The 26,877-nt window shown below is 38.0% G+C and overlaps 1 protein-coding gene and 1 non-coding gene across 3 annotated transcripts in view; both read right to left on the reverse strand.

Annotated features, from left to right (window-relative positions):
* LOC126188985 (F-actin-monooxygenase Mical) overlaps positions 1-26,877 on the reverse strand; it is a 550,752-nt gene that overhangs the window by 147,322 nt on the left and 376,553 nt on the right. For both annotated transcript variants that reach the window (XM_049930777.1, XM_049930776.1), the window contains exons 20-22: positions 20,128-20,294; positions 12,118-12,323; positions 7,979-8,220 (exon numbers count right to left, since the gene is read on the reverse strand). In XM_049930777.1, the coding sequence (XP_049786734.1) occupies positions 7,979-8,220; positions 12,118-12,323; positions 20,128-20,294 (615 nt within the window). The remainder of the gene's footprint in view (positions 1-7,978; positions 8,221-12,117; positions 12,324-20,127; positions 20,295-26,877) is intronic.
* On the reverse strand, positions 23,787-23,861 carry Trnap-ugg (transfer RNA proline (anticodon UGG)). The gene has a single exon. It is a non-coding gene; the product is annotated as a tRNA-Pro (tRNA).

Below are 26,877 nucleotides of genomic sequence, written 5' to 3' on the forward strand. Positions count from 1 at the left end.
AAAAGCTTTCTCTAAGTCTACAAATGCTAGAAACATAGGTTTGCCTTTCCAATCTTTCTTCTAAGGTAAGTCATAAGGTCAGTATTGCCTCACGTGTTCCAGTATTTCTACGGAATCCAAACTGATCTTCCCCGAGGTCGGCTTCTACTAGTTTTTCCATTCGTCTGTAAAGAATTCGTGTTAGTATTTTGCAGCTGTGGCTTATTAAACTGATTGTTCGGTAATTTTCACATCTGTCAACACCTGCTTCCTTTGGGATTGGAATTATTATATTCTTCTTGAAGTCTGAGGGTATTTTGCCTGTTTCATACATCTTGCTCACCAGATGGTAGAGTTTAGTCAGGACTGGCTCTCCCAAGGCCGTCAGTAGTTCCAATGGAATGTTGTCTATTCCGGGGGCCTTGTTTCGACTCAGGTCTTTCAGTGCTCTGTCAAACTCTTCACGCAGTATCGTATCTCCCATTTCATCTTCATCTACATCCTCTTCCATTTCCATAATATTGTCCTCAAGTACATCGCCCTTGTATAGACCCTCTATATACTCCTTCCACCTTTCTGCTTTCCCTTCTTTGCTTATAACTGGGTTTCCATCTGAGCTCTTGATGTTCATACAAGTGGTTCTCTTATATCCAAAGGTCTCTTTAATTTTCCTGTAGGCAGTATCTATCTTACCCCTAGTGAGATAAGCCTCTACATCCTTACATTTGTGCTCTAGCCATCCCTGCTTAGCCATTTTGCACTTCCTGTCGATCTCATTTTTGAGGCGTTTGTATTCCTTTTTGCCTACTTCATTTACTGCATTTTTATATTTTCTCCTTTCATCAATTAAATTCAATATTTCTTCTGTTACCCAAGGATTTCTACTAGCCCTCGTCTTTTTACCTACTTGATCCTCTGCTGCCTTCACTACTTCATCCCTCAAAGCTACCCATTCTTCTTCTACTGTATTTCTTTCCCCCATTCCTGTCAATTGTTCCCTTACGCTCTCCCTGAAACTCTGTACAACCTCTGGTTCTTTCAGTTTATCCAGGTCCCATCTCCTTAAATTCCCACCTTTTTGCAGTTTCTTCAGTTTTAATCTACAGGTCATAACCAATAGATTGTGGTCAGAGTCCACATCCACCCCTGGAAATGTCTTACAATTTAAAACCTGGTTCCTAAATCTCCGTCTTACCATTATATAATCTATCTGATACCTTTTAGTATCTCAAGGGTTCTTCCATGTATACAATCTTCTTTCATGATTCTTAAACCAAGTGTTAGCTATGATTAAGTTGTGCTCTGTGCAAAATTCTACGAGGCGGCTTCCTCTTCCATTTCTTAGCCCCAATCCATATTCACCTACTACATTTCCTTCTCTCCATTTTCCTACACTCGAATTCCAGTCACCCATGACTATTAAATTTTCATCTCCCTTCACTATCTGAATAATTTCTTTTATTTCATCATACATTTCTTCAATTTCTTTGTCATCTGCAGAGCTAGTTGGCATATAAACTTGTACTACTGTAGTAGGTGTGGGCTTCATATCTATCTCGGCCACAATAATGCGTTCACTATGCTGTTTGTGGTAGCTTACCCGCATTCCTATTTTCCTATTCAGTATTAAACCTACTCCTGCCCTTGTATAGATCCTCTATATACTACTTCCACATTTCTGCTTTCCCTTCTTTGTGTAGAACTGGGTTTCCATCTGAGCTCTTGATATTCATACAAGTGGTTCTCTTTTCTCCAAAGGTCTCTTTAATTTTCCTGTAGGCAGTATCTATCTTACCCCTTGTGAGATAAGCCTCTACATCCTTACATTTGTCCTCTAGCCATGCCTGCTTAGTCATTTTGCACTTCCTGTCAATCTCATTTTTGAGGCGTTTGTATTCCTTTTTGCCTACTTCATTTACTGCATTTTTATATTTTCTCCTTTCATCAATTAAATTCAATATTTCTTCTGTCACCCAAGGATTTCTACTAGCCCTCGTCTTTTTACCTACTTGATCCTCTGCTGCCTTCACTACTTCATCCCTCAAAGCTACCCATTCTTCTTCTACTGTATTTCTTTCCCCCATTCTTGTCAATTGTTCCCTTATGCTCTCCCTGAAACTCTGCACAACCTCTGGTTCTTTCTGTTTATCCAAGTCCAATCTCCGCAAATTACCACCTTTTTGCAGTTTCTTCAGTTTTAATCTACAGTTCATAACCAACAGATTGTGGTCAGAGTCTACATCTGACCCTGTCTTACAATTTAAAACCTGGTTCCTAAATCTCTGTCTTACCATTATATAATCTATCTGAAACCTGTCCGTATCTCCAGGCTTCTTCCATGTATACAACCTCCTTTTATGATTCTTGAACCAAGTGTTAGCTATGATTAAGTTGTGCTCTGTGCAAAATTCCACCAGGTGGCTTCCTCTTTCAATTCTTACCCCCAATCCATATTCACCTACTACGTTTCCTTCTCTTCCTTTTCCTACTATTGAATTCCAGTCACTCATGACTATTAAATTTTCGTCTCCCTTCACTATCTGAATAATAATTTCTTTTATCTCATCATACATTTCTTCAATTTCTTTCTCATCTGCAGAACTAGTTGGTATATAGACTTGTACTACTGTTGTAGGCGTGGGCTTCGTGTCTATCTTGGCCACGAAAATGCGTTCGCTGTGCTTTTTGTAGTGGCTTACCCGCATTCCTATTGTTTTATTCATTATTAAACCTACTCCTGCATTACCCCCTATTTGATTTTGTATTTATAACCCTGTATTCACCTGACCAAAAGTCTTGTTCCTCCTGCCACCGAACTTCACTAATTCCCACTATATCTAACTTTAACCTATCCATTTCCCTTTTTAAATTTTCTAACCTACCTGCCCGATTAAGGGATCTGACATTCCACGCTCCGATCCGTAGAACGCCAGTTTTCTTTCTCCTGATAACGGCATCCTCCTGAGTAGTCCCTGGCCGGAGATCCGAATGGGGGACTATTTTACCTCCAGAATATTTTACCCAAGAGGATGCCATCATCATTTATCCATACAGTAAAGCTGCATGCCCTCAGGAAAAATTACGGCCGTAGTTTCCCCTTGCTTTCAGCCATTCACAGTACCAGCACAGCAAGGCCGTTTCGGTTAGTGTTACAAGGCCAGATCAGTCAATCATCCAGACTGTTGCCCCTGCAACTACTGAAAAGGCTGCTGCCCCTCTTCAGGAACCATACGTTTGTCTGGCCTCTCAACAGATACCCCTCTGTTGTGGTTGCACCTATGGTACGGCTATCCGTATCGCTGAGGCACACAAGCCTCCTCACCAACGGCAAGGTCTATGGTTCATGGGGGGCTTGTTAACCTTTATTTCAGTTCAGTTTGTGTGTCACTTGCGAGTTTCAGTCAGAGTATCTACATTCCACTTACAAATTAAATATCTATAAAAATGCTCAACAAAACTCCTTGTGAACTAAATATGTTGATTAGCAATTATAATTTTAAAATATACTAGAGTGCAAAACTTAAGGATGAAAGTAACTTTCAGATGAACATGGACCATACATAGAAAGACCTACTCTGGTATAGTAAAGACGATAATTGTAAAAAACATATGCAACTAGACAAACTGAAATGATACTACCATTCAAAGACAATATTTACACTGAAGTCACCACAATTCATAATGGTCCCCTGGACATTACAAAAGGTGGAATGTGGCTCTTAATGAGGCGTGAGATCACCAAGGATGCCAATGCATGCTCTACAACATGCTCCCATGCTGGCCCCAAGGTTTGTAAAGAGTTCTTGTGAGACAATGTCCCATTCCCCCACCAGTGCAGTTGACAGTTGCTGGATGTTCATTGGTGCATGTGGACATGTTGTAGAACAGCTCCAGAACGAATCCCAAACATGTTCACTGGGATTTATGGCAGGGGAACAGGCAGGTCTGTCCATTTGATGAATAACTTCTTGCTCCAAGAAGTGCTCCACTGCTCTGCTCAATGTGAGTGTTAGAACCAAATATACCTCTGAAAAGATGCACATGGGGAAACAGTACAGCGCCACAGTTACATTCCCTGGCGAGTGTATTGTGTTCGAAGATTTGGAGATCAGTACACCCATACAACATTATGCCTTCCCACACCATAACACCTGGACCACCAAAACAATCAGTGCAATGACATTGCTGGGTGCATTATGTGTTCTCATCTATTTCAGGTCTTATGGCATGGGGAGGCATAAGGTTGCATGCGTGTACTGACCTACAAATCTAAAACACAGTGCTCTTGAAGGCCAGTGTTATTGTGACACTGTACTCTTTCCCCATGTGCATCTTTTCAGGAATGCAACCAGCCTTGACTTCATTTTTATGATTGACTATGTGTGACCACATCAAACAGTGCTTGTGGAGCAGCTCTTGGAATGAAAGGACATTTGGTGAATGGACTGGCCTGCTGTTTCCCCATCTTAAATCCCATCGAGCATGTATGGGATGCACTGGGGAGATTTGTTGCAGCACATAAACATGCACCAATGACCATCCAGCAGTTGTCACCCTCACTGGTAGAGGAATGGAATGCCCTATCACAAGAACTCTTTACCAACCATGTGGAGAGCATGGAAGCATATTTCAGAGCACGCATTACCACCTGCAGTAATCACACACACACACACATCTAAGTAACACGTCCCATCTTTTGTAATGTCCAGGAGACCATCATGAATCACAGTGACTTCATTCTAATTACTGTCTTTGAATAAAAGTATCATTTTTTTTACCTCAGTGATTATTTATTTCTGTTACTTTCTGTACCATACTACAGCAGTACTTTCTATGTATGGGCCAAGTTTCATAGGCTTGGCACTAACACATTATGCAAAAGATATTTTTGTACTTCAGTTTTGCACACCAATATATAATGAGATTAGACCTGCTTGATATATCTTTTCAAACCTCACATAAAAATCTATAGAAAATTTTGTTTGTGTATGTCACTGAATCAATTTTAGGTGCTGACTAGTATTTGTTAACACTATGGAAAGGATACATTACTAACTCACCAAACAGAAGTGGCATAAATAACCCATTCTCTCATATAAAGGGCATTTCCTCCACCAACTCACATGGATGTGAGACCCTGTCTCTATATCACCTAGCACCCTCCACATCACTATCAATTCCACCTCCCTCTACACTAACATCCCCAATGCCCATGGCCTTGCCACTATTGAACACTATGTTTCCCAACACCTGACTGACTCCCAGCCCACCACCTATCTACAGGAATCCTTCATATGAACATAAATGATTTGACAGACAGGGTGGGCAGCAATCTGTGGTTGTTTGCTGATGATACTGTGGTGTATGATAAGGTGTCAAAGTTGAGTGACTGTAGGAAGATAGAAAGACAACTTAGACAAAATTTCTGGTTGGTGCAATGAATGGCAGCTAGCTCAAAATGTGGAAAAATTTAAGTTAATGTGGATGAGTAGGAAGAACAAACCTGTAACGTTCAGATACAGTATTACTAGTGTCCTGCTTGACACAGCCAAGTCATTTAAATATCTGGGCCTAACATTTCAAAGCGATATGAAGTGGAATGACCATGTGAGAACTGTGATAGGGAAGGCAAATGGTTGACTTAAGCTTATTGAGAAAATTTTAGGAAGGAGTGGGTCACGTGTAAAGGAGACTGCAAATAGGACGCTGGTGTGACCTATTCTTGAGCACTGATCAAGTGTTTGGGATCCATACCAGGTCGGATTGAAGGAAGACATTGATGCAATCCAAAGGCAAGCTGTTACTGGTAGGTTTGAAACACACGTAAGTGTTACACAGATTGTTTGGGAACTCAAATGAAGTTTCTGTAAGGAAAGTGGCATTCTTTTTGAGAAACACTACTGAGAAAATTAAGAGAACTAGCATTTGAAGCTAAGTGCTGCACAATTCTATTGCTGCCAACATATACTGCACATAAGGACCATGAAGATAAGATACGAGAAATTAGGGCTCATCCAGAGGCACACAGTGTCATTTTTTCTTCGCTCTATTTGCGAGTGGGACAGGAAAGAAAATGAATAGTATTGGTACCCTCCACCATGCCCCACATGGTGGCTTGTGGATTATCTATGTAGATATAGATAACCAGCCAGAATTCCCAAACCTTCACCTGGTTCACATTCATTGATGACATCTTCATGATCAGGACCGAGATTGAGGATATCCTATCCACATCCCTCCAGAACCTCAATACCTTCTCCTCCATCTGGTTCACCTTGGCTTCCTCAAAGCAACAAGCTACCCTCCTCAATGTTGATATCCACCTTAAGGATGGCTACATCAGTATCTCCATCCACATCAAACCTACCAACCACCAAAAATACCTACACTTCAATAAATTCCACTCGTTCCCTACCAAGGAGCCCTTCATACAGCCACCAGTGGAAGTTGCATGTTTAGTGACAAGCAGTCCTTCTCGAAATATGCCAAGGGTCTCCCCCCCCCCCCCCCCCCCCAAACTTCTCCAGAAAAAAATGTTTTATGCCTTCTCTCTCCAGCAATCTACCACCACTCACATGCCCACTGTCCTGCCACTAGAGAGTACTCCTCTCATAACTCTGTACCACCCACACCTGCAGTGACTGAATCAAATTCTCTGTCAGTGTTTTGACTAGCTGTCATCATGCTCTGAAATGAATATCCTCCCTACCCCTCCCACAGTGGTATTTCAGCACACACCAAACCTGTCCAATACCCATGCCTGATCCTACTCCACCCCTGTTCCCAAACTCTTGCCTCATGCCTTGTATCCCTGCAACAGACCCAGATGCAAGACTTGTCCCATACATGACATCTTCACGATCAGGACCGAGATTCCATACTTCAGAACTGTCACAATCATCTCCTACCATATCGAAGGCAGTGCCACTTGTGAAAACAGCTATGTAGTCTACCAACTAAGGTGGAACTGCTGTGCCACTTTCTACTTGGGCAAGGCATTTAATAAGCTGTTTGTCTACAACAAGCTCTGGCCAAGGGACAGCTGGGCCACCCAGTTGCTGAACATGCCAACCAACATGATGTGCTTCACTTTTATGAATACTCCACAGCCTGTGCCATCTAGATTCTTCCTTCCAACGCTAGATTTTCTAAATCGTGTAGGTAGGAACTCTCCCCACAGCATATCCTTTGCTCCTATGACCCCTGAGAGAATGACCACATTTATGTGAGTTGTGCTTGTGGGAATGTGTGTGTGTGTGTTTCCTATTGCAGAAGAAGGACTTTGTCCAAAAGCTTTAATATTTTAGCAGTTTTTTTCATTGCGCCCTGCCTGTGACTCAGTGCCTCCTCTATATGGCGAGTAGCAATCTATCCTTTCCATATCATTATTCCACCCTGGAGTTCCTACTGTAAGTTAAGTATTATAAACACAAACTATTTCTGTGCATGATTACCATGCAATTATTCATTACGAAAAAAATTTATTTTTATATGTTGGATGACACATTATTGCAAGAAACACAAATAAGACTTATGGAACATAAAAGTAAATCAATAACAATCTCTCATAAGAAAGATGTTTATTCTGATATACAATACAGTGAACTAAATCAGAATGCAACTACTGCTTATTTTCATGTTCGATGATTATTTTAATTGTTTTTACAATACATATTAAAATAATGGAAATTTCAACTGAATAAAAAGACTACACACATTTATATCAGCAAGAAAAGGATTTGAAGCAAGTCTGCAAGAAGAGAATAATTTCATTAACTGGTAACTGCAAATAATATTTCTTAAATTAAGAAGTTGAATTTTATGCTATTTAGAGGATTGAAGTCTCCTACCACTTTACAAGTTAAGGTTTTATATTTTTCCCCTCACTACAAACATATAACTGTGTGCATTTGTTGTGTGGAAAAGTGTACTGTTTCTTCTTAAAGCAAACTTGTCTGCATTGACAAAGATTTTAATTTTTATATAATGATAAACATACCATCACTTTCAGATTCCTTTCCACTCATATCTCCATCAGTATCTCCATCATTCAAACTTGTGCTTTCATCTTCTCCATTGCCATGTGCTACCTGTTTGGAAATGCTGCCATTTTGGACTTCTGCAGGAGTATTTCTCGAGTATCGTCGTGTCCAGTCTTCAGCTAATTTACGTGTCTCATCAGCTGTAAATGGCTGATCAACAGCTTCCTCAAAGACCTCATTGTCTTCGTCACCAGAATCACTAGAATAATCACACTTTAATCAGTCATATAAAAACTTAACAGCATTAAAAAACCAGAAACTGGAAAAGAAAAAGCACTTATCGGAGCCAACTCTGATTATTGTAAGTCTAAACATAGATTGTATCACCAAAAATAAACAACAAATTCTATCAGAACTTTGTCACATGCACAAATGGGATATACTGTGCATCCAGGAAACACACAGAAAATAATGGAAAATAAGACCAGAAATAGAGGAAATGGAATTAGCTATAAAAACCAACATCCTAAATATGGCAGTGCTGTCTTCACAAAACCTGAGATAGCTACAACATTGATCAACGAAACTACCAACAGCAACATAGAACTACTGAATGTTAAATGTGGCATCTTTACTGTAACATCAGTATACAAGCCTGCCACAGATAAGCTCTGCCGATCTTACCACCAAACTTCAATAACCAGAAAAATCCAGTTCATTTTAGCAGACTTCAATTGCCATAGCACATCATGGAGCTTCAGAGATACAGGAGAAAATGGACATATACTAGAGCAGTGGACAGAAATAAATAATTTACCCCCTTCTTCATGACACCAGGCTACCATACTCTTTCAACAATTAGATCTGGAGCCATGAATCTGTCCCCAGTAATTGTTTTGTTAACACAAATTTGAAAGATTGATGCTTAAAAATTGTACACATGCTTCTTCCTACAATACATTAGCTTATCAGAACTCCAAGCTGTTCTGAGAGCAACAAAAACATCATTCCACAGAAGGTTTTACCTTAAAGAAAGTGAATGAACAGCATACACTAAGAAACTGGAGCAGAAATAAAAATTTTTTCCCAGTCCCAGAAAATTACAAAACCGGCTTAGAGACACTTCAAATGACTTCTAGGATATACACAGCATTTAATATCAGGCTTTTCAAATGAATCAAAGAACATCCTGAGGAAATACAAAGCACTTTCTGAACAGGACCCTATGATGAAGAGGTTGTCCTTTGCAAAGAACACTAATGGAAATGATTTGTGAGTGAAGACAACCAAAATAGGTTGAAACTCTGGAAAGAATCAATATGACCCACATCAGCAATGTGGTCTGGAACTTAACTGTGACCCTAGGATAGTCAAGCACCTCTCTACAGTAACACCCAGTCAAATTGTCCAACTCTTAGTAAATAGAAAATCCAAGAACTGTCAGAAAATAAAAATTATCGGAATCCAGAGCCAAGATCCAAACGTGTTCAAAACATTATTCACTGTCAATGCTATATGTGTGGAACAGATTGAATACCTTGGTCCTAGTGCCAAACAAGGGATTCTGCAACTCTTTAACCACTGTCAAAAAATGCGCAAGATGTGGAGGAAATCAAAGATCATAGCACTGTTGATGCCTGGTAAAGAAGCAGGCCAAGTGAAGAATTACCATCCAACAGTGCTACTATGCCATCCGTATAACCTATATGAATGAATGATTTTAAACTGCACAGCAAATATTACAGACTGAGAGGTCACTCCCAAACAGGATGGATTCAAACCAAAAAACCATGTGCTTGTCAAATCCTGTTCCTTACAGAACACACAGAGGAAAGATCTCCGTTAGTTCAAATGACACTGTCAACCATAGTATGCTCATGGGGAAAAAAAACACTCTACAACACATTTAAGAACCATCAGCTCACAAAATTTATTGAACCTTTATTATTATTGTATTTCTATTATGAAACAGACAGTTTTATATAACACTGGAGGGTAGGAAAAGTTGATGGAGTCAACAAAAGAACTGTCTCACTTGGGGAGTATTGTGGTCCCTCTTTTACCTAACCTACACACAAATGCTCAACCAACGCCAGACCATGGTGCCCATTATGCTAATGATGTTGCTATATGCACACAAGAAAAGAGCTTTGTGAAAGTAGAAAAGAAACTGGAAAACTCATTTAATATCATGTCTGAGTATCCAAACTCCTCAAAGTCACAAGTTAGCACTTTCTACTGTCACCCAAAATGGGCACAGAGAAAGCAGAACATCACCTGGAAAGGCATCAACCTGGAACACAGACACAAACAAACATACCTGGGTGGCTTGCTGGACAGATCACCGACATACAAGTATCATTGCCATAAGACCTGGCAAAAAGATGCTACAAGGATCATCATCTTGAGGAAACTATTTAATAGTAAATGGGGAGCCAGACCAACCGTGTTGAGAACGACTGTCCAAGTGCTTTGTTTTCCTATGGCAGAATATGTATGCCCTGTTTGGGCCAGATAGCTTGTACAAGCTAAAAAAGTATATACAAACCTAACAGACATATGCAGGCTAGAAACAGGATGCATGAAACCCACACCAATTGGGAAGTAATATAAAGTGACTGGTTTCTCGGATCCTGAATTAAGAAGAATTGCACATGAGCATACAGAAATATTTAAACAAACATTCGATGAGTGCCATCTCCTACATGGTGCTTCATGCGAACCTAGCAGACTTAAATCCTGCAGGAGACTGCTCAGTACCAAACTAAATGAGCCCTCAAAGCACTACCCTGTCTCACAAGAGATGCCCAGAGGCAATACATCAAACTGGAAGATTTGGAGAAGATTGAATCACATCAGAACAGTTGTAGTGCCAGTCAAAACAAATTTAATTATATGGGAGAAATTTTCCAGACCTAAAAATATTAATAAATATACTGAAAATACATACAGCATGAGAAAGTAGGAAATGCTAAGGTATGTAATATATGTACATGATCAACAATAGAATTATGAAATTCTTAAAGATGAGCTATAAGAATTTTTAAGATTATTTCATTGCAAGTTATAAACTTGAAAGTCAGTCTCAAACCAAATCTACACATATGTGGGGTTGAGGAAGAGGAGGGACAAAGAAAGGAACTGATACGTGAGGACGATGAAAAAGAAACAAAGCACATAATTAAACTTCACATGAAAAAAGAAGAAGAAATGAAATAAAAGGAAAGGAAATGAAAATAAAGAAAGGGAAGAAATGCTCCTGGATCAAAGTGCACATCGTCCACTGTTTTTCAAAAATTTAAATCTGTAACAACATAAATTCATTCTTTGAAACAGAAAGTAATGTACACGGACATGATAAATTTCAATTGCAGGCAGCAGTTACTCCACCATTATTTCAATTATGTCATTCAAAATTTTTCCATTACTAATACAAACAGCATAAATCAGTCTGTAGCTAGATGACTACCTGCATCACTAATATCTAACAGCACATTGAACAGTTGTTCTATAACATTCATGATGCCAGATTTAAATGTATGTCAGTCACAAATTATTTTCCAGTAGATTATAACGACGACGATGACGGTGTAATCTGACAGACTATCATAGCAGTCTTCTTACTAGATCCAAAGATAATCTGTAAGCAACTTCAGTCAATTTTTGTCAACTGCTCCATTAACTACAAAATTTAGGAAATAAATATGTATTTATCTCTGAATGAAGTTCAGTGCTGCCTGCTCTGATCATCTCTATCCTTGTACTATTCCCCTCGCTGTTTGTACATAAATGATTTTTCTTTCCATCCCCCCCTCCCCCCATCACCTCTCTGTTTTTCCATACTTAATTTTTCCATTTGCAACTTGCTATTAATCTCATGTTTCTTCCTCATCTCTGATCTATCAATTTCCAAATGCTCTTTATCAGTATTACTCTGAACTGTACATCCTAATCACTAAATCAATAGTCATTTGTACTTATGCACAGCTTTGGGTACCCCCATTCCCACCTCCCTCTCTTTCTTGTTAGTACATGCTGGAAATACAATGAAGAGCTTACGGCTATTAGCAAAAAATTCTCTCTTTCCCTGTCAAGTTCAAGCTAACAGTAATTATAAATAGGACACAGAATTAAGTTTCAACAAGATCAGTAGTACCTTAAATCGGAAACAGAATCACTAGAGCCTTCTGCAGCTGATGTTCCAAAATTACGATCAGTCCATTCATCTTCATCCATTTCCCCTGGCAATTCTTCAACATCAGAAGTCACAAGATTTTCAAATTCTATTCGTTCAGGGGTTGTCCTTTGATCGACTGCATCAATACTGTGCAGTTTACTCTTCTCTGGTGTTGCTTCTGGTGCCTAAGGGAAAAAGGTTTGTGTTGTGAAGCAAAACCACGGTGAAGGGATAGAGTGAAAAATTCATGATTTATTCAGAAACACAAATCACTCAGTCACTCACTCCTCCTTTGCAGGTATGATGAGCAATGAACAGAGCACCCAGAGCTGGGATGAAAGTTATTTGCTTTTGAATTAAATTATTATTTCATAGTTTTGAAAAACACTGCACATTTTATTATCCCACTCTTTGAATGTTCACTTCTTTCTGGTATGCTCTACTCATTACATCAAAATCCTCTTAGGTCATTGGGGCTTACGTACTGATTAACCATATTTATAATGTAAGTATGCTGCAGAATATTATTAAGGCAACACTGGCCAGTGAATGACACAATGTTCATATTCTATTACAAAGGGAGGCCTTCCAGTTTATTTCCCTTGTAACTAACATTACTACTTCAGCTTGCTTGTTTTAAAGAGAAAGAAAATTTTTGACTACTTCTTACCTACTACATCACACATAGTTAGCTTGTTAGTTACTCTTCAAGGCACTTCATGATGATGTGGAATTAGTCAGTTTCACAAAAAAATCTACTTTTACAAGAATTAAACATTTTGGGTACATGCCATTAATTTACACTTAATGCATAAAAAAATGCAGAACTATTTCAGCTTAATAGCAGACATGAAAAAGTTTTTTTTCTCTCTCTCCTCCAGTTGGCACATTATTCAGTTTCAGGAAAATGATCATTTATAAAGCAGAAACAATTCTCACAATGAAACAATTTCAATTTACCTTTTAAAAAAATTATGCTTCAAATGCTGCATATTAATTAAGAAAGTGAGAAGATACTGCATGTTATCATAATCCATTCATTTTTACGTGGACAGCTTAATTTATTAATGAATCCAATTTGTCACAGAAATAATGTATTGCAAAACCTGGTGCCAAAAGCCTTAAGTATTAATAAACAGACACCTAAAATGATTGTGAGAGGATAAGAAATAATTTTTGTAAATATTTATGTAATTACTACTGCACGCACAAGGAGCAAGACATCTTAGAATACTATTGGCAATGGCCACATTTAACAGCAATCGACAAGATAATAGCTATTATTGGTTTATCACAAAATGGAAAATGTTAATGTGAAAATTGTATTCACAGATTGTTTATTACTGATCCAGCGCCCACTATACCTGAAATTTTCAATTTTTCTTGGTAAGTTCAGTATGTATGAAATATTTATGGTCCCTTAATTCTATAGAATGACATTATCTTTCTGGCAGAGTGATTATTCTAACTTTATTTCTACTACACTTCATAAAGACTTAATTTCAATGACAGTTGCTGAAGTCTATGAACTTTTGTACATAGTTATTAAATGAAACTGCTTCAGAAAATAATTGTCAGCTCCATACTTATTCTGTTAACTCAGCATAAATTTTCCAGGATACTGGTTTTACAGTCCAACACCACATTGTCAACAAACATTTAATGACCCTGCACCTGTGCTAGTTGGATCCACTCAGTTTCATTAACTGCTTTGTCACAGTCAGATCACAATTTCATAAATTAACTTTTTTTTTACCTTTTCTTCTGCCACAATTATACAATTTATTAAAGGAAATGAGAAATGGAATATAATTTCTAGAATTATACAAATGAGAGAGTTTTCAGTGTTTATCTGAAGTAAGACACAGAACTTTTCAACTAATGAACTAAATGTATGAGAAAAGCAACAAAGTTGCAATGAATCTTCCAGAAGATGCCATAACTAGTGTTAAAGAATGTAAGTACAGAAACATTTACTGAAACAAATTTTAGTGTAAGGGAAGTTTTTGTTGGAGAAAATACCACTTAGTCACCCTTTTCCTTTTTAATCCCTACTTATTCTTATTTCAACCTCTAGTTGTTTTAGTTTCTTTCGTGTCTTTCATCTCTTTTGCCAGGTGAGAGAATCTTTGGTTTTGAAAGCTAGCAGTTTTGGAGTTTGTGTGTCTGTTGCTGCTGTTGTCTGAAATTTCACTTTGTCAGTAATCTTCCTGGTAGGTAATTTACAGTGACATTCATATTGTATATAACATCACACAAAAGCAACATAGTGAACTGCATTCAAATTAACTGAAATTTCAATCTGAAGAAATTGTCTTCAAAATGCATTATAGCATATAAAGTATTGAAGAGTGATTTGATGCAGTTCTATTGGAATGCTGTACACCGACACAGGCTTACCTATCACATAATCCAGGAGTGGATAACTAACTAAACACACCAATTTATACACAAAACTGCAAAATCCAATTACAGTTGGAGAGTTAAAGCATTGTACAATAAAGGCTTTCATGGGTAGATGTCTCATCTCCTGGTAAATTTTCCCAGTTGTGTGGTCGAGCTCCATGAAAATTCTTTGGTCTTAATGTTTCATCAACAGCTGATGACAGCAAGAAACAGAACCACACACACCTCTGAAGATGCCCAGCACAGTTCTGAATGAAATGTTAGGAATGAAAAAGTTTCATGGAACATGACCATACAACCCAGGAGATTGACTAGCAACTAAATTATAGCATTCTGAAACATTCTGTATACCTCTTACGTTAGGATCATGAACAAATTTAATTAATTACAGCATGTGTGGCACACTATCATTCTTCATGCCAGCGTGCATAGTATATATCACATTTTAATTTGCAGAAGGATATTTCGTTTTACACATAAAATGTTAAGATACTGGTTCTATCCACCTTCACATAGAAAAACTGGGGACAAGTAACACATTGAAACAGCAGCAGCACAGTACTTATGAACTCTCAAATACTTCCATTTCTGAAATTATGTTGGAACTAATAATCAAACAAGGAAACAGAGGAGGTAACCTACATGAAAAGGGAATGAAATACAAGATTAATGTGCAGTACACAACTGCCATTAAATGGCAACAACATACCTGATGTAGGCTCTCAGTAAGAGCAGCTGAAATGCTGGATATATTTTATAATGATGTGTAACCTGAAACGCAAGACAACTTCAGACTAATTTATGTGCAATCTCTTCCTAACAAATCTGCACCATTCTGTTTGCTCAAAATTAGTTGGAAAAAAAATTCTTTTTTCTGTGTAAAGCCTAAACTCTGGTCTCAATGTCTTATAATTTTTGTTCATCTTGACATGCAAATGTACACCATGTACAACCATTATGGTGTGGTGGAACATATTTTTCCTCCTCCTTTACTAACAAAATCCAGTGTTCACTTTTTTATCATTTGTAAGTGTAGTCTGTATGGAATATGCATGTTATCTATTCTTGTTCCCCAAAACAGGATACAAGGAGGCAAAACATTCAAGCACTCCAAGTGCATACTAGGAGTTCTTAAACATCTAAAGCAAAATAATGTGTGTGCCAAAATTTTGTCCAGGTTATATTTTTTAACAGAAAACATTCTTAAGAATGAGGATTTAGTGACATTTAATCATGCGTGCACACAGACAAATACATATTTGTGATAGTTTATTATATGTAATAAAGTAATTGAAATAAGCCTGACAAAAATAACGGTGTTTACACTAGATTCAGCTCTTAATCTTCCAGGTCATAAAGTTACCTATTTTGCACAGTTCACGAGGTTTTTTTTAATAGATTGGAAGACGTAATAAGCAGCAATAAAAATGAGATAGAAGGGGGCAGGTCATGTAGGGAGATGAATGGACCGCAGCTACAGAACCAAAGTACTCTGTCGGATTGTAAGAGATAAGGAAAGACCAAGTAGACAACAATCTAAGAGATGGTGAATAAATGACATTACAACAACCATGGATGCATATGGCTGAAGGCTATAACGCACTGTTAATCACCCCAAGCAGAAGATTCAGCTAATTAAAAAAATCTACACAATTTGTACATTTATTTACATGTACACGCCATCTTTCGAATTAACTAACAGAGGAAAGAATCTGGAGCAATAGATGCTACATCAACAATCCACATGATCACGAAGTCTTGTGTTGTGCGCAGATGGTCGTTGATAAAGTGTGGTTCGGAAGTAGATGTGGTTTGGAAGGCGGTGAATAAACATAGGAAAGTAGAGAAAGAATGGACACTGAGAAGAACCACACTACAGAGAAGAACTTTTCACAACAGTATCATAGTTCAAAAACAACTGTGTCCCAATATTTTGTGAAATAGATACAGATGTAATATATAAAGTATAAGGCCCTTATATATCAGTGGTTCTCAAATGCAAATAGCTACAATGATGATGATGATGATGATGATGATGATACTACATCATTCTGATTTAGTCTACATAAAAAATCTACAAATTTTTAGAGTTCACTCTTGTCCATGTTATTGAAGATCCAACAACTTTTTACTTAACTGCTTACTATCAATTAGAAGTATTACCATTTTTCTGCACAAAAAAGTGCAACAAAATTATTGTAGATGTTGATTTGCACATCAATAATGCCTCCTATTCTGATGCTACAGGGGTTATTGCACAGCATTGAGACATTCTATTGTTGGATTTCAAAAGAGGTATTGAATCTAACAGATGAGAGGAGAAAATATAAAAATGCAGCAAATGAAGTAGGCAAAATGGAATAAAGACATCTAGAAAATGAGATTGAGAGAAGTGCAAAATGACTAGGCATGAATGGCTAAAGGATAAATGCAACGCTGTAGAACTAGCAGAAGATAGGTCCTATCTGTAGCAAAAATAAAGATATGTTTGGAGAAACATGAAGCAACTATACAAATAACTCAGACAGAAAACCAGTATAAAGCAAAGAAGGGAAAGCTGGAAAGTGGAATGAATACATAGAGCAACTATACAAGAGAAATGAAGCAACTATACAAGTATGAGAAATGAAGGCATTATGAGTGTTATAGAGAGGGAAGAGGAAGTAGATGAAGATGAGATGGATGATATGATACTGTGAGAAGAATTTGACACAGCACTGAAAGACAGTCAAAACAAGGCCCCTGGAATAGATGATATTCCCTCAGGGCTGCCTATATCCTTAGGAGAGCCTACCACGAGAAAAATAATCCAGTTGGTGTCCAAGATGAGACATGCAAAATATCTTCAGACTTAAAGAAGAATGTAAGAATTTAAATTTCAAAGAAAGCAGTTGTCAGCTGGTATAAATATTTCTGAACAACTGTTTAATAAGTCATGGTTGGCAAACACTGACATGATCTATATACAGAAGATTGGAAGAACTGTTACACGCCGACCTAGGGGAAGATCAGTTGGGGTTCTGGTTAATGTAGCATCACACGAGGTAATATTGACCCTATGACTCTTCAAAATTCTAAAGGTAGCACGGTACAGAGTGAAACTTTATTTACAACTTTTACAGAAACCAGACTGCAGTTATAAGAGTCACAGGTCATGAAAGGGAATCAGTGGTTAAGAAGGGAGTATGGCAGGGTTCTAGCTTATACTATACTTGATGATGTTCAATCCGTAGATTGAACAAGCAGTACAGAAAATCAAAGAAAAAATTAATGAAGGAATTAAAGTTCAGGTTTGCTGATGACATTGTAATTATGGCAGAGACAACAAAGGACTAGGAAGAGCAGGTTAATGGAATGGATACTGTCTTGAAAGGACATAAGATGAACATCATCAAAAACAAAACAAAGGTAATGGAATGTAGTCGAATTAAATCAAGCAAGGCTGAGAGAGCACCCAGTACGTTGTCCTTGATGGTGAGTGTTCATCGGAGAAGAAGGTATCATCTGCAGTGCCCTAGGGAAGTGTGGTAGGTCCGCTGTTGTTTTCTATCTACAAAATGATCTTTTGAATAGGGTGGATAGCAATGTGCAGCTGTTTGCTGATGATGCTGTGGTGTACGGGAAGGTGTCATCGTTGAGTGACTGTAGGAAGATAAAAGATGACTTGGACAGGATTTGTGTAAAAAATGGCAGCTAACTCTAAATATAGATAAATGTAAATTAATGCACACGAATAGGAAAAAGAATTCCGTAATGTTTGAATACTCCATTAGTAGTGTAGCGCTTGACACAGTCACGTCAATTAAATATTTGGGCGTAACACTGGAGAGCGATATGAAGTGGGACAAGCATGCAATGGCAGTTGTGGGGAAGGCGGATAGTCGTCTTCGGTTCATTGGTAGAATTTTGGGAAGATGTGGTTCATCTGTAAAGAAGACCGCTTATAAAACACTAATACGACCTATTCTTGAGTACTGCTCAAGCGTTTAGGATCCCTATCAGGTCAGATTGAGGGAGGACATAGAAGCAATTCAGAGGCAGGCTGCTAGATTTGTTACTGGTAGGTTTGATCATCACGCGAGTGTTACGGTAATGCTTCAGGAACTCGGGTGTGAGTCTCTGGAGGAAAGGAGGCGTTCTTTTCGTGAATCACTACTGAGGAAATTTAGAGAACCAGCATTTGAGTCTGATTGCAGTACAATTTTAATGCCGCCAACTTATATTTTACGGAAAGACCACAAAGATAAGAGAGATTAGGACTCGTACAGAGGCATGTAGGCAGTCATTTTTCCCTCGTTCTATTTGGGAGTGGAACAGGGAGAGAAGATGCTAGATGTGGTATGAGGTACCCTCCACCACGCACCGTATGGTGGATTGCGGAGTATGTATGAAGATGTAGATGTAGGAAATGAGACATTAAAAGTAGTGGATGAGTTTTCTTATTTGGGCAGTAAAACAACATATGACTGAAGTAGGGAGAATATAAAATGAAGAATGACAATGACATAAAAAGTATTTCTGAAGAAGAGAAATTTGTTAACATTGAATATAAATTTAAGTGTTAGAAAGTCTTTTCTAAAGGTATTTGTCTGGAGTATAGTCTTAAACAGAAGTGAAATATGGACAAAAAGCTGTTAAGACAGGAAGAGAATAGAAGCTTTTGAAACATGGTGCTACAGAAGAATGCTGGTCCCTGAAATAGATGATATTCCCTCAGGACTGTTGATATCCTTAGGAGAGCCAGACATGAGAAAGCTATTCTAGTTGGTGTCCAAGATGAGACAAGCAAAATACTCTCAGACTTAGAGAAGAATCTACTAATTTAAATTCCAATCAAAGCAGTTGCCAGCTGGTCTGAATATTACCGAACTACAGTTTAATAAGTCACAACTAATGAGGAGTTACTGAATTGAATTGTGGACAAAAGAAATTTGTGATACAACTTGCCTAAAAGAAGGTATCAGTTGATAAGACACATTCTGAGGCATGAAGGAACTGTCGATTTGGTATTTGAGGGTAGTGCTGCAGGTAAAAACCATAAAGGGAACCCATTGGATGAACAGAATAAGAAAGTTCAACTGCATGTCGATTTACACAGTTATTCAGATATGAAGACACTTGCAAAGCATAGAGTAGGATGGAGACCTGCATCACATGAGGCTTGTACTGAAGATTGCAACAGGTACACGATAGGAAACTGAAACACATATACAAAAAATATGACAGTGGTCATTATGGTATTTCAAAGGAATGGTTTATGATGGGGAGAAAAGGTAATGGAATGATTATTTTTTTTTTTTAATTTGCACTATGCTAACAATCAAGCTAAGAAGAATCATTTAATCTGAAATGTTTTCTTGTGTATGCCATTTGAATGTTGCCAAATTGTCATGTTTTACAACTGATTCCTACATGCTGGACAAAATTTTGGCATACAAAATTTTTGATTTTCAAGATATTACATGGTACACTTCAAATACAAAAAAATCCCATTGGAGTTTCTTTTCTCCGAGTGAAAAGTCTGTGGGCTAAGTGAGAGAGATCAAGAGAGAGATGACCAACATAATAATTTTGAAAGCTTACCATATCAGTATGCTTCAGGAGAGCTTCAATTCCATGTATCTTTGTTTTGCCCACATCAGTATAATTTTCTTGATCCTTCCTGGCAGATTTCATTTTCTGGACCCCTTGCATACCAAAGTGTTGAGTACAATAAAAACGACAACCATCTCTGTCAAACAAATGACTACCTGAAAGATCACATCAAAACTGAAATAATTACTTGTACAAAATTAAACATGTACATCAGAAAACATAGCTTCAGGTTTAACATAAGTGGGTTGGGTTGGGTTGGGTTGATTTGGGGGAAGAGACCAAACAGCAAGGTCATTGGTCTCATTGGATTAGGGAAGGATGGGGAAGGAAGTCGGTCGTGCCCTTTCAAAGGAACCATCCCGGCATTTGCCTAAAGCAATTTAGGGAAATCATGGAAAACCTAAATCAGCAGGGCCAGACACAGATATGCCAGTCTTAACGTAAGCTACACTTTTTAATGCTTGCTGTTGCTGCTATTGAAAACATACATTTGGAGATATAAAGGTTTACCATTTGCTTGTTTATTACAAAATTTATTTGTAGGTAACACATTTACATAATTAAACTGACATAAAATTATTAACTTTTGGAGCTGCTTTTTTTATTCATTTATCAAAATGAAAACATCAAGAATATGAAAAAGAACAAGCTAGACATACAGTTTCCTAGGAATCCATCTGCATCCTGACATTTGTTATGAACTTTAGCTTTCATCTTTGACATACCAACAACTGTTTCAAATTATAACCCTACATTATAACTTCTGACTCCTTTACAATACCTTCTTTACTTCCCAATTTACAATTTGGAACAATTTTTTCCTATTTTTTTAAACACAGTTACTACCAATCTACACTTATTTGTATTTCTTAGATCTTTCTATCAATGAAGTAAGTTTTAGAAAGCTGCAAAATTAAAGATTCAATATACAAGTTTGTTATCTTTGTGCTAGTCAAACCTACTCCAGTCATTTTCTTTCAGAAATTTGAAAGAAATGTTACTGTGTATCGCACACAGAGAACAGTATTTAGCAGAAGAGATACATGTTTGTTTTCAAAATATGACATTAAAGCCTTCAGTACAAGCCTCATGTGATGCAGGTCTCCATCCTACTCTATGCTTTGCAAGTGTCTTCATCTCTGAATAACTGTGTAAATCGACATGCAGTTGAACTTTCTTATTCTGTTCATCCAATGGGTTCCCTTTATGGTTTTTACCTGCAGCACTACCCTCAAATACCAAATCGACAGTTCCTTCATGCCTCAGAATGTGTCTTATCAACTGATACCTTCTTTTAGGCAAGTTGTATCACAAATTTCTTTTGTCCACAATTCAATTCAGTAACTCCTCATTAGTTGTGACTTATTAAACTGTAGTTCGTTATATTCAGACCAGCTGGCAACTGCTTTGATTGGAATTTAAATTAGTAGATTCTTCTCTAAGTCTGAGAGTATTTTGCTTGTCTCATCTTGGACACCAACTAGAATAGCTTTCTCATGTCTGGCTCTCCTAAGGATATCAACAGTCCTGAGGGAATATATCTAAAGTTTAGCAAGAGAGTTCCCAGCAGCATATTTTGTCATGTTAGACATTATTAAGGATTGGCTAGTCAGAAATGTAGTTGCAGACAAGCAACACTAATTAGTACTGAACCAAATAACTGCTCTGTTAATTGGCCATGTTACAAAATGCTCATTACAAATCAAAACTGCCACAAAGAAAGTAATGAATTTGAACCCATTTACACATCACCGTCTTCAAAATGGTACAGAAATGTTGTTGGAGACATGTACAATTCTCAAAAATCTTCTAAAATAGACCTGTTTCTGCCATTAAGCAACTGTAGTCTCACATCATCATCATCATCATCATCATCATCATCATCATCGAGAGAGAGAGAGAGAGAGAGAGAGAGAGAGAGAGATTGACTGGGAAAGGTTAAAAGGGGGAGAGGCCACACTCAGATTGTTTGTTGACAAGGACTTGCCTCATGCAAGGATGATGAGGGTTTTTCTCAACTTAGGGCCCTAGTGACCTGTCCCACTTTCCAACCATCCCCAATCAACCCTAACTGCCCTCTGAAGAAAGAACATGCAGCTTGCTAAATTTAAGGTTTGTATTCTATCAGCAGTTCTAGGAATTTCAGATGCTGAAGGAAAGTACTGGCCACTCATCCCATCTCCTTTTAATTTTAACAGTTTTCCCAATTGATTTTCAATTTGATGCAATGATGAATTTCATGCAAAAGTTTGCTAGTGTTTGATTATGACAATGTGCCCGGATTAACACAGTTAAATGTAAGGGAAACACTGGCCAAACATAAAGTAACAATAATGCCCCAATCACGCAAAAGTCCAGATTTGGTTCCCCAACCTCTTTTTGTTTCCTTCAATCAAAATTGGATGGAAGAGACAGCATTTCAGGATGACAGAGGATGTCTAAAAAGCTTTGACAGTTGCCTGATTATCTTTCATGATGTCAGTTCCCATTAAGCATACTAAGACCTGATTAAGTGCTGGTAGCATTGTATTTACACAGAAGGTTAATGTTTTGAAGAATATTAACTTTACATACCAATGTCAAAAAAATTTCTTATTATGGCTATTTCCAACATGTGAAAAAAACTAAGATTCAGCCAGAAGATATGATTTTAACACCAACACAATAAGTCACATTAACAAATGGTACCACAGGAATAAGACTCAATTCAGAGTGAGGAAAGATTAAATACAGTTTCATGAATGGTTCAGTGCTTGATCTGCTCCTGTCCTTGACCTACATAAATGATTTGCCCAACACATTGGAGGATTCTTCATAAACTGTTACATTTGTTGATGACAAGTATATTGATAAAGTGCCAAAACACATCTACACCAGATACAGCCAGGAGAGTAATGGAACCAGCTTACAACTAGTTCCTAGCACACTGCTTCTTTTTTGAGTGTTCAATTGAGTTTCCAATTACATTTTTAAATATTTCGACAACCAAGTCCGATGTCTTCTTCAGGTGATGTGAGGTCTGTTGCTAAGTGTATTCACTGCCTGGATAACAACCAGATTGTTAAGAATTTTTGGTGTAAGGCTACTATTTAAAGCTGAATTCAACTCCAGGCACTCACTATGTCCTTTGATGCTATTTTGTTTCTCAGAACTTGCATTGTTATTTCATGAAATATACATTTTCTCGGCATTTTCGAGCTCTGATGGATGATATCTTAATAAATGGAGAGCTCTGTTACACACTTCAATTGACACCTCTCTCCCAGTTTATTAGGTTTTCTGAAATCTCTGTTTCAGCAGACTCCTTAATTATGCTATCCCAGAAACTTGAAATTTGCACCATGAAGTTGATGACTGAGCATAAAAACTGAAACAACAACTTAGCTGAACATTCAAAACTATGAAAGAGAAGCTTTCTACTTGTTCCATTCGTGTCTGGAGGATGGGAAGAATGACTGTTTAAATGCCTCTGCATGCACTGTAATTAATCCAATCTTTTAACTATATATGACGGTAGTATCTGTTCCCGAAAGAACAGTTACCGTGGAAGACCATGCAGCTTTGCTAGAAATGAAATGATAATTAAATGGACACCCTAGCTGCAAACAGGCGTTGATGAACTTAATTGGGAACATGTTGAAAATGTGTGCCCCGACCGGGACTCGAACCCGGGATCTCCTGCTTCCATGGCAGACGCTCTATCCATCTGAGCCACCGCGGGCACAGAGGATAGTGCGTCTGCAGGGACTTATCCCCTGCACGCTCCCCGTGAGATCCACATTCCCAACATGTCCACACCACTACATTCGTAGTGCGCCTAATAGATGTTTGCCCATCATACTCATTACTCGTGGCAGATTAATCTACCAAGTCCCGTACGGGTTCGGGCATAGCGTGTGCGTTCGCACAAGAAGGTCAATGGCCGGGAAGCCATATTTTTTAACTATATATGACGGTAGTATCTATTCCCGAAAGAACAGTTACGGTGGAAGACCATGCAGCTTTACTAGAAATGAAATGATAATTAAATGGACACCCTAGCTGGCAACGTCCCTGCAGACGCACTATCTTCTGTGCCTGCGGCGGCTCAGATGGATAGAGCATCTGCCATGTAAGCAGGAGATCCCGGGTTCGAGTCCCAGTCGGGGCACACATTTTCAACATGTCCCCAATGAAGTTCATCAACACCTGTTTGCAGCTAGGGTGTCCATTTAATTATCATTTAATCCAATCTTGTCATCACGATCCCCAGGGAAGCAATATGTACAGGATTGTAGTATATTCCTACAGTCTTTCTTTAAAGTTAGGTCTTGAAACTTTGTAAGCAGGTTTTCCTAGGGCAGTTTGTGACTATCTTAGAGTGTTTGCCAGTTCAGTTCTTTCGACATCCCTGTGATACTTTTTATTACCTTTGTAAATGATCTGTTGATGACACTACACTACTTATTGATAATTCAGTAGATAAACTTGAGGAAACAGCAAGTAAGGTTTTAAGTGAAACAGTGAACTTGTTTAAAATTAACGACCTTTCTTTAAATTACACTAAAAAAAACTATGTTCAGTTCCACACAACATTCAAAGGTGGAGAAATAGTGGTAAAAGTAGGTGAGCAGGTGATAACGAGGGTGGATACCTAAAAATACCAGGGGTTGCATATTGACAGCAACCTGAACTGGTCAAACCACATCCTGGAACTATGCAAAAGATTGAGTTCAGCAACTTACACATTGTTTCTTCTTATAGAAGTATGGGAACCATTAAGACAGCCTATTATGGTTATTTTCATGTCATTATGGCATATGGAATTATATTTTGGGGTAATCAGTCACTGGCTATAAGAGTACTGTGTGCACAAAAAAGAGCCATAAGGATCATGTGCGGAGTCCATCCTAGAGCCACATGCAGGAATCTCTTTAAGAAACTTGGAATCCTTACATCCACTGTGCAATATATATGCTTTTTGATGTGCTTCATAAGGAAAGAAAAATCCATTTTTAAACTGAATAGTGAGTATCATAGTCATGAGACGAAAAGAAAACATTATACCCACTATGAGCAGGCAAATCTAAGTATGGTACAGAAAGGAGTCCATTTCACTGGCTGTAAGATTTTTAATGCCGTCCCTTCAAGAATTAAGTGTTCTGTAGAAGATGAGCTCTTGTTTTAAAAAACTTTAAGGCAGTTCCTATAACGAGGATCATTTTATACGATAGAAGAGTTCCTGAACTACAGTGTTCATCACTTCTTGTATTGTTAAATGCAAATATATGCCCAAATCTACATTTGTAATCCTGACTATTCTTTTTTTTTAAACACATATTTTGCAATATTTATTTTCTGTAACACTTATTCCTTTGTAATATTTATTTCTCAAAATTGATTTTCTATAGTGGAACCGAAGTTACTGTTTACTGTAATATGAAATCATTTTTTTTTTTTTTTTTTTAATGTGCTACCAAAGATTTCTGACATGTTCCATATCCTGCGATGTTGTCACAACATGGATCACCAGAACAAGAAATAAATAAATAAAAATATTAAAAAACAAACTCTCCCAAGGGTCAAACAAACCTGTGACCATTCATGCTGCTCTTCTCTGCACACATTCATTATCTTGTTGGTCTTATTAGACTGGGTCGCACACATTGTAGCAGTATTCTAGGATGGGGTGTATGAGTCATTTGAAAGTAATCTTCTTTCTAGAATGATTCAATTCCCTGGTATTCAGTCAATAAACCATCAAGTTTGTCACTTGGTTTACCCATGACTGAGCCTCTGTGATCGTTCAATTTCATGTACCTACAAAGTTTTACACACAGATATTTGTATGAACTGATCCATTCCAACTGTGACTCATTGCTATTATAGTCATTGGGTAGTAGGTTTTTTTTTTAATTTTGTGAACTGCACAATTTCAGGTTTCTGAATATTTAAAGCAAAGTTGTCAATCTTTGCAGCACTTTTAAATCTTATCGTGATCTGACTGAATATCTGTACAGCTTCTTTCAGGCAGAATTGCATTATAAATGGCTGCATCATCTGCAAAAAGCCTGAGGTTGCAATTAATATTGTCTAGAAGGTCATTAATACACAAAATGAACAGCAAAGGGTCCCAACACACTTCCCTGGGACACACCTGAAGTTACTCCTACATCTGTTGATGGCATAGGTGATGGTTTCGATAGGACAGGTGGTGGTAGTGGTAAGATATATAGGACAGGTCCTGCACCTAGGTCTATTACAGGGATTTGAGCCATGAGGGCAATGGGTTGGGAGCACAGGTTGTGTAATGATGGATGAAGATATTGTGTAGGTTTGGTGGGCAGTGGAAAACCACTGTAGGATAGGTGGGAAGGATAGTGGGCAGGAGATTCCTCATTTCAGGATATGACGAAAGGTAGTTGAAACACTGGTAGAGAATGTGATTCAGTTGCTCTAGTCCTGGAGCCTCATTGCTCGTATCTCTGTAATAGACCTAAAGGCGAGACGTGTCCCATACATCCTACCACCTCCATCTACTCCAATCCAGTCACAAGCATCACCTATGCCATCAAAGGCAGGGTTACCTGTGAAGCAAGGCATGTGATGTACAAACTAAGCTGCAATCACTGTGCTGCATTCTACATGGGCATGACAACCAAAAACTGTCCGCATGAATGGCCACCAACAAATTGCGGCCAAGAAACAGCTGGACCATCCCATTGCTGAGCACGCTGCCCAACACATGTTTCATTTCCA

The sequence above is a fragment of the Schistocerca cancellata genome, chromosome 5 (assembly GCF_023864275.1).
Source record: "Schistocerca cancellata isolate TAMUIC-IGC-003103 chromosome 5, iqSchCanc2.1, whole genome shotgun sequence".
Classification (NCBI taxonomy): domain Eukaryota; kingdom Metazoa; phylum Arthropoda; class Insecta; order Orthoptera; family Acrididae; genus Schistocerca; species Schistocerca cancellata.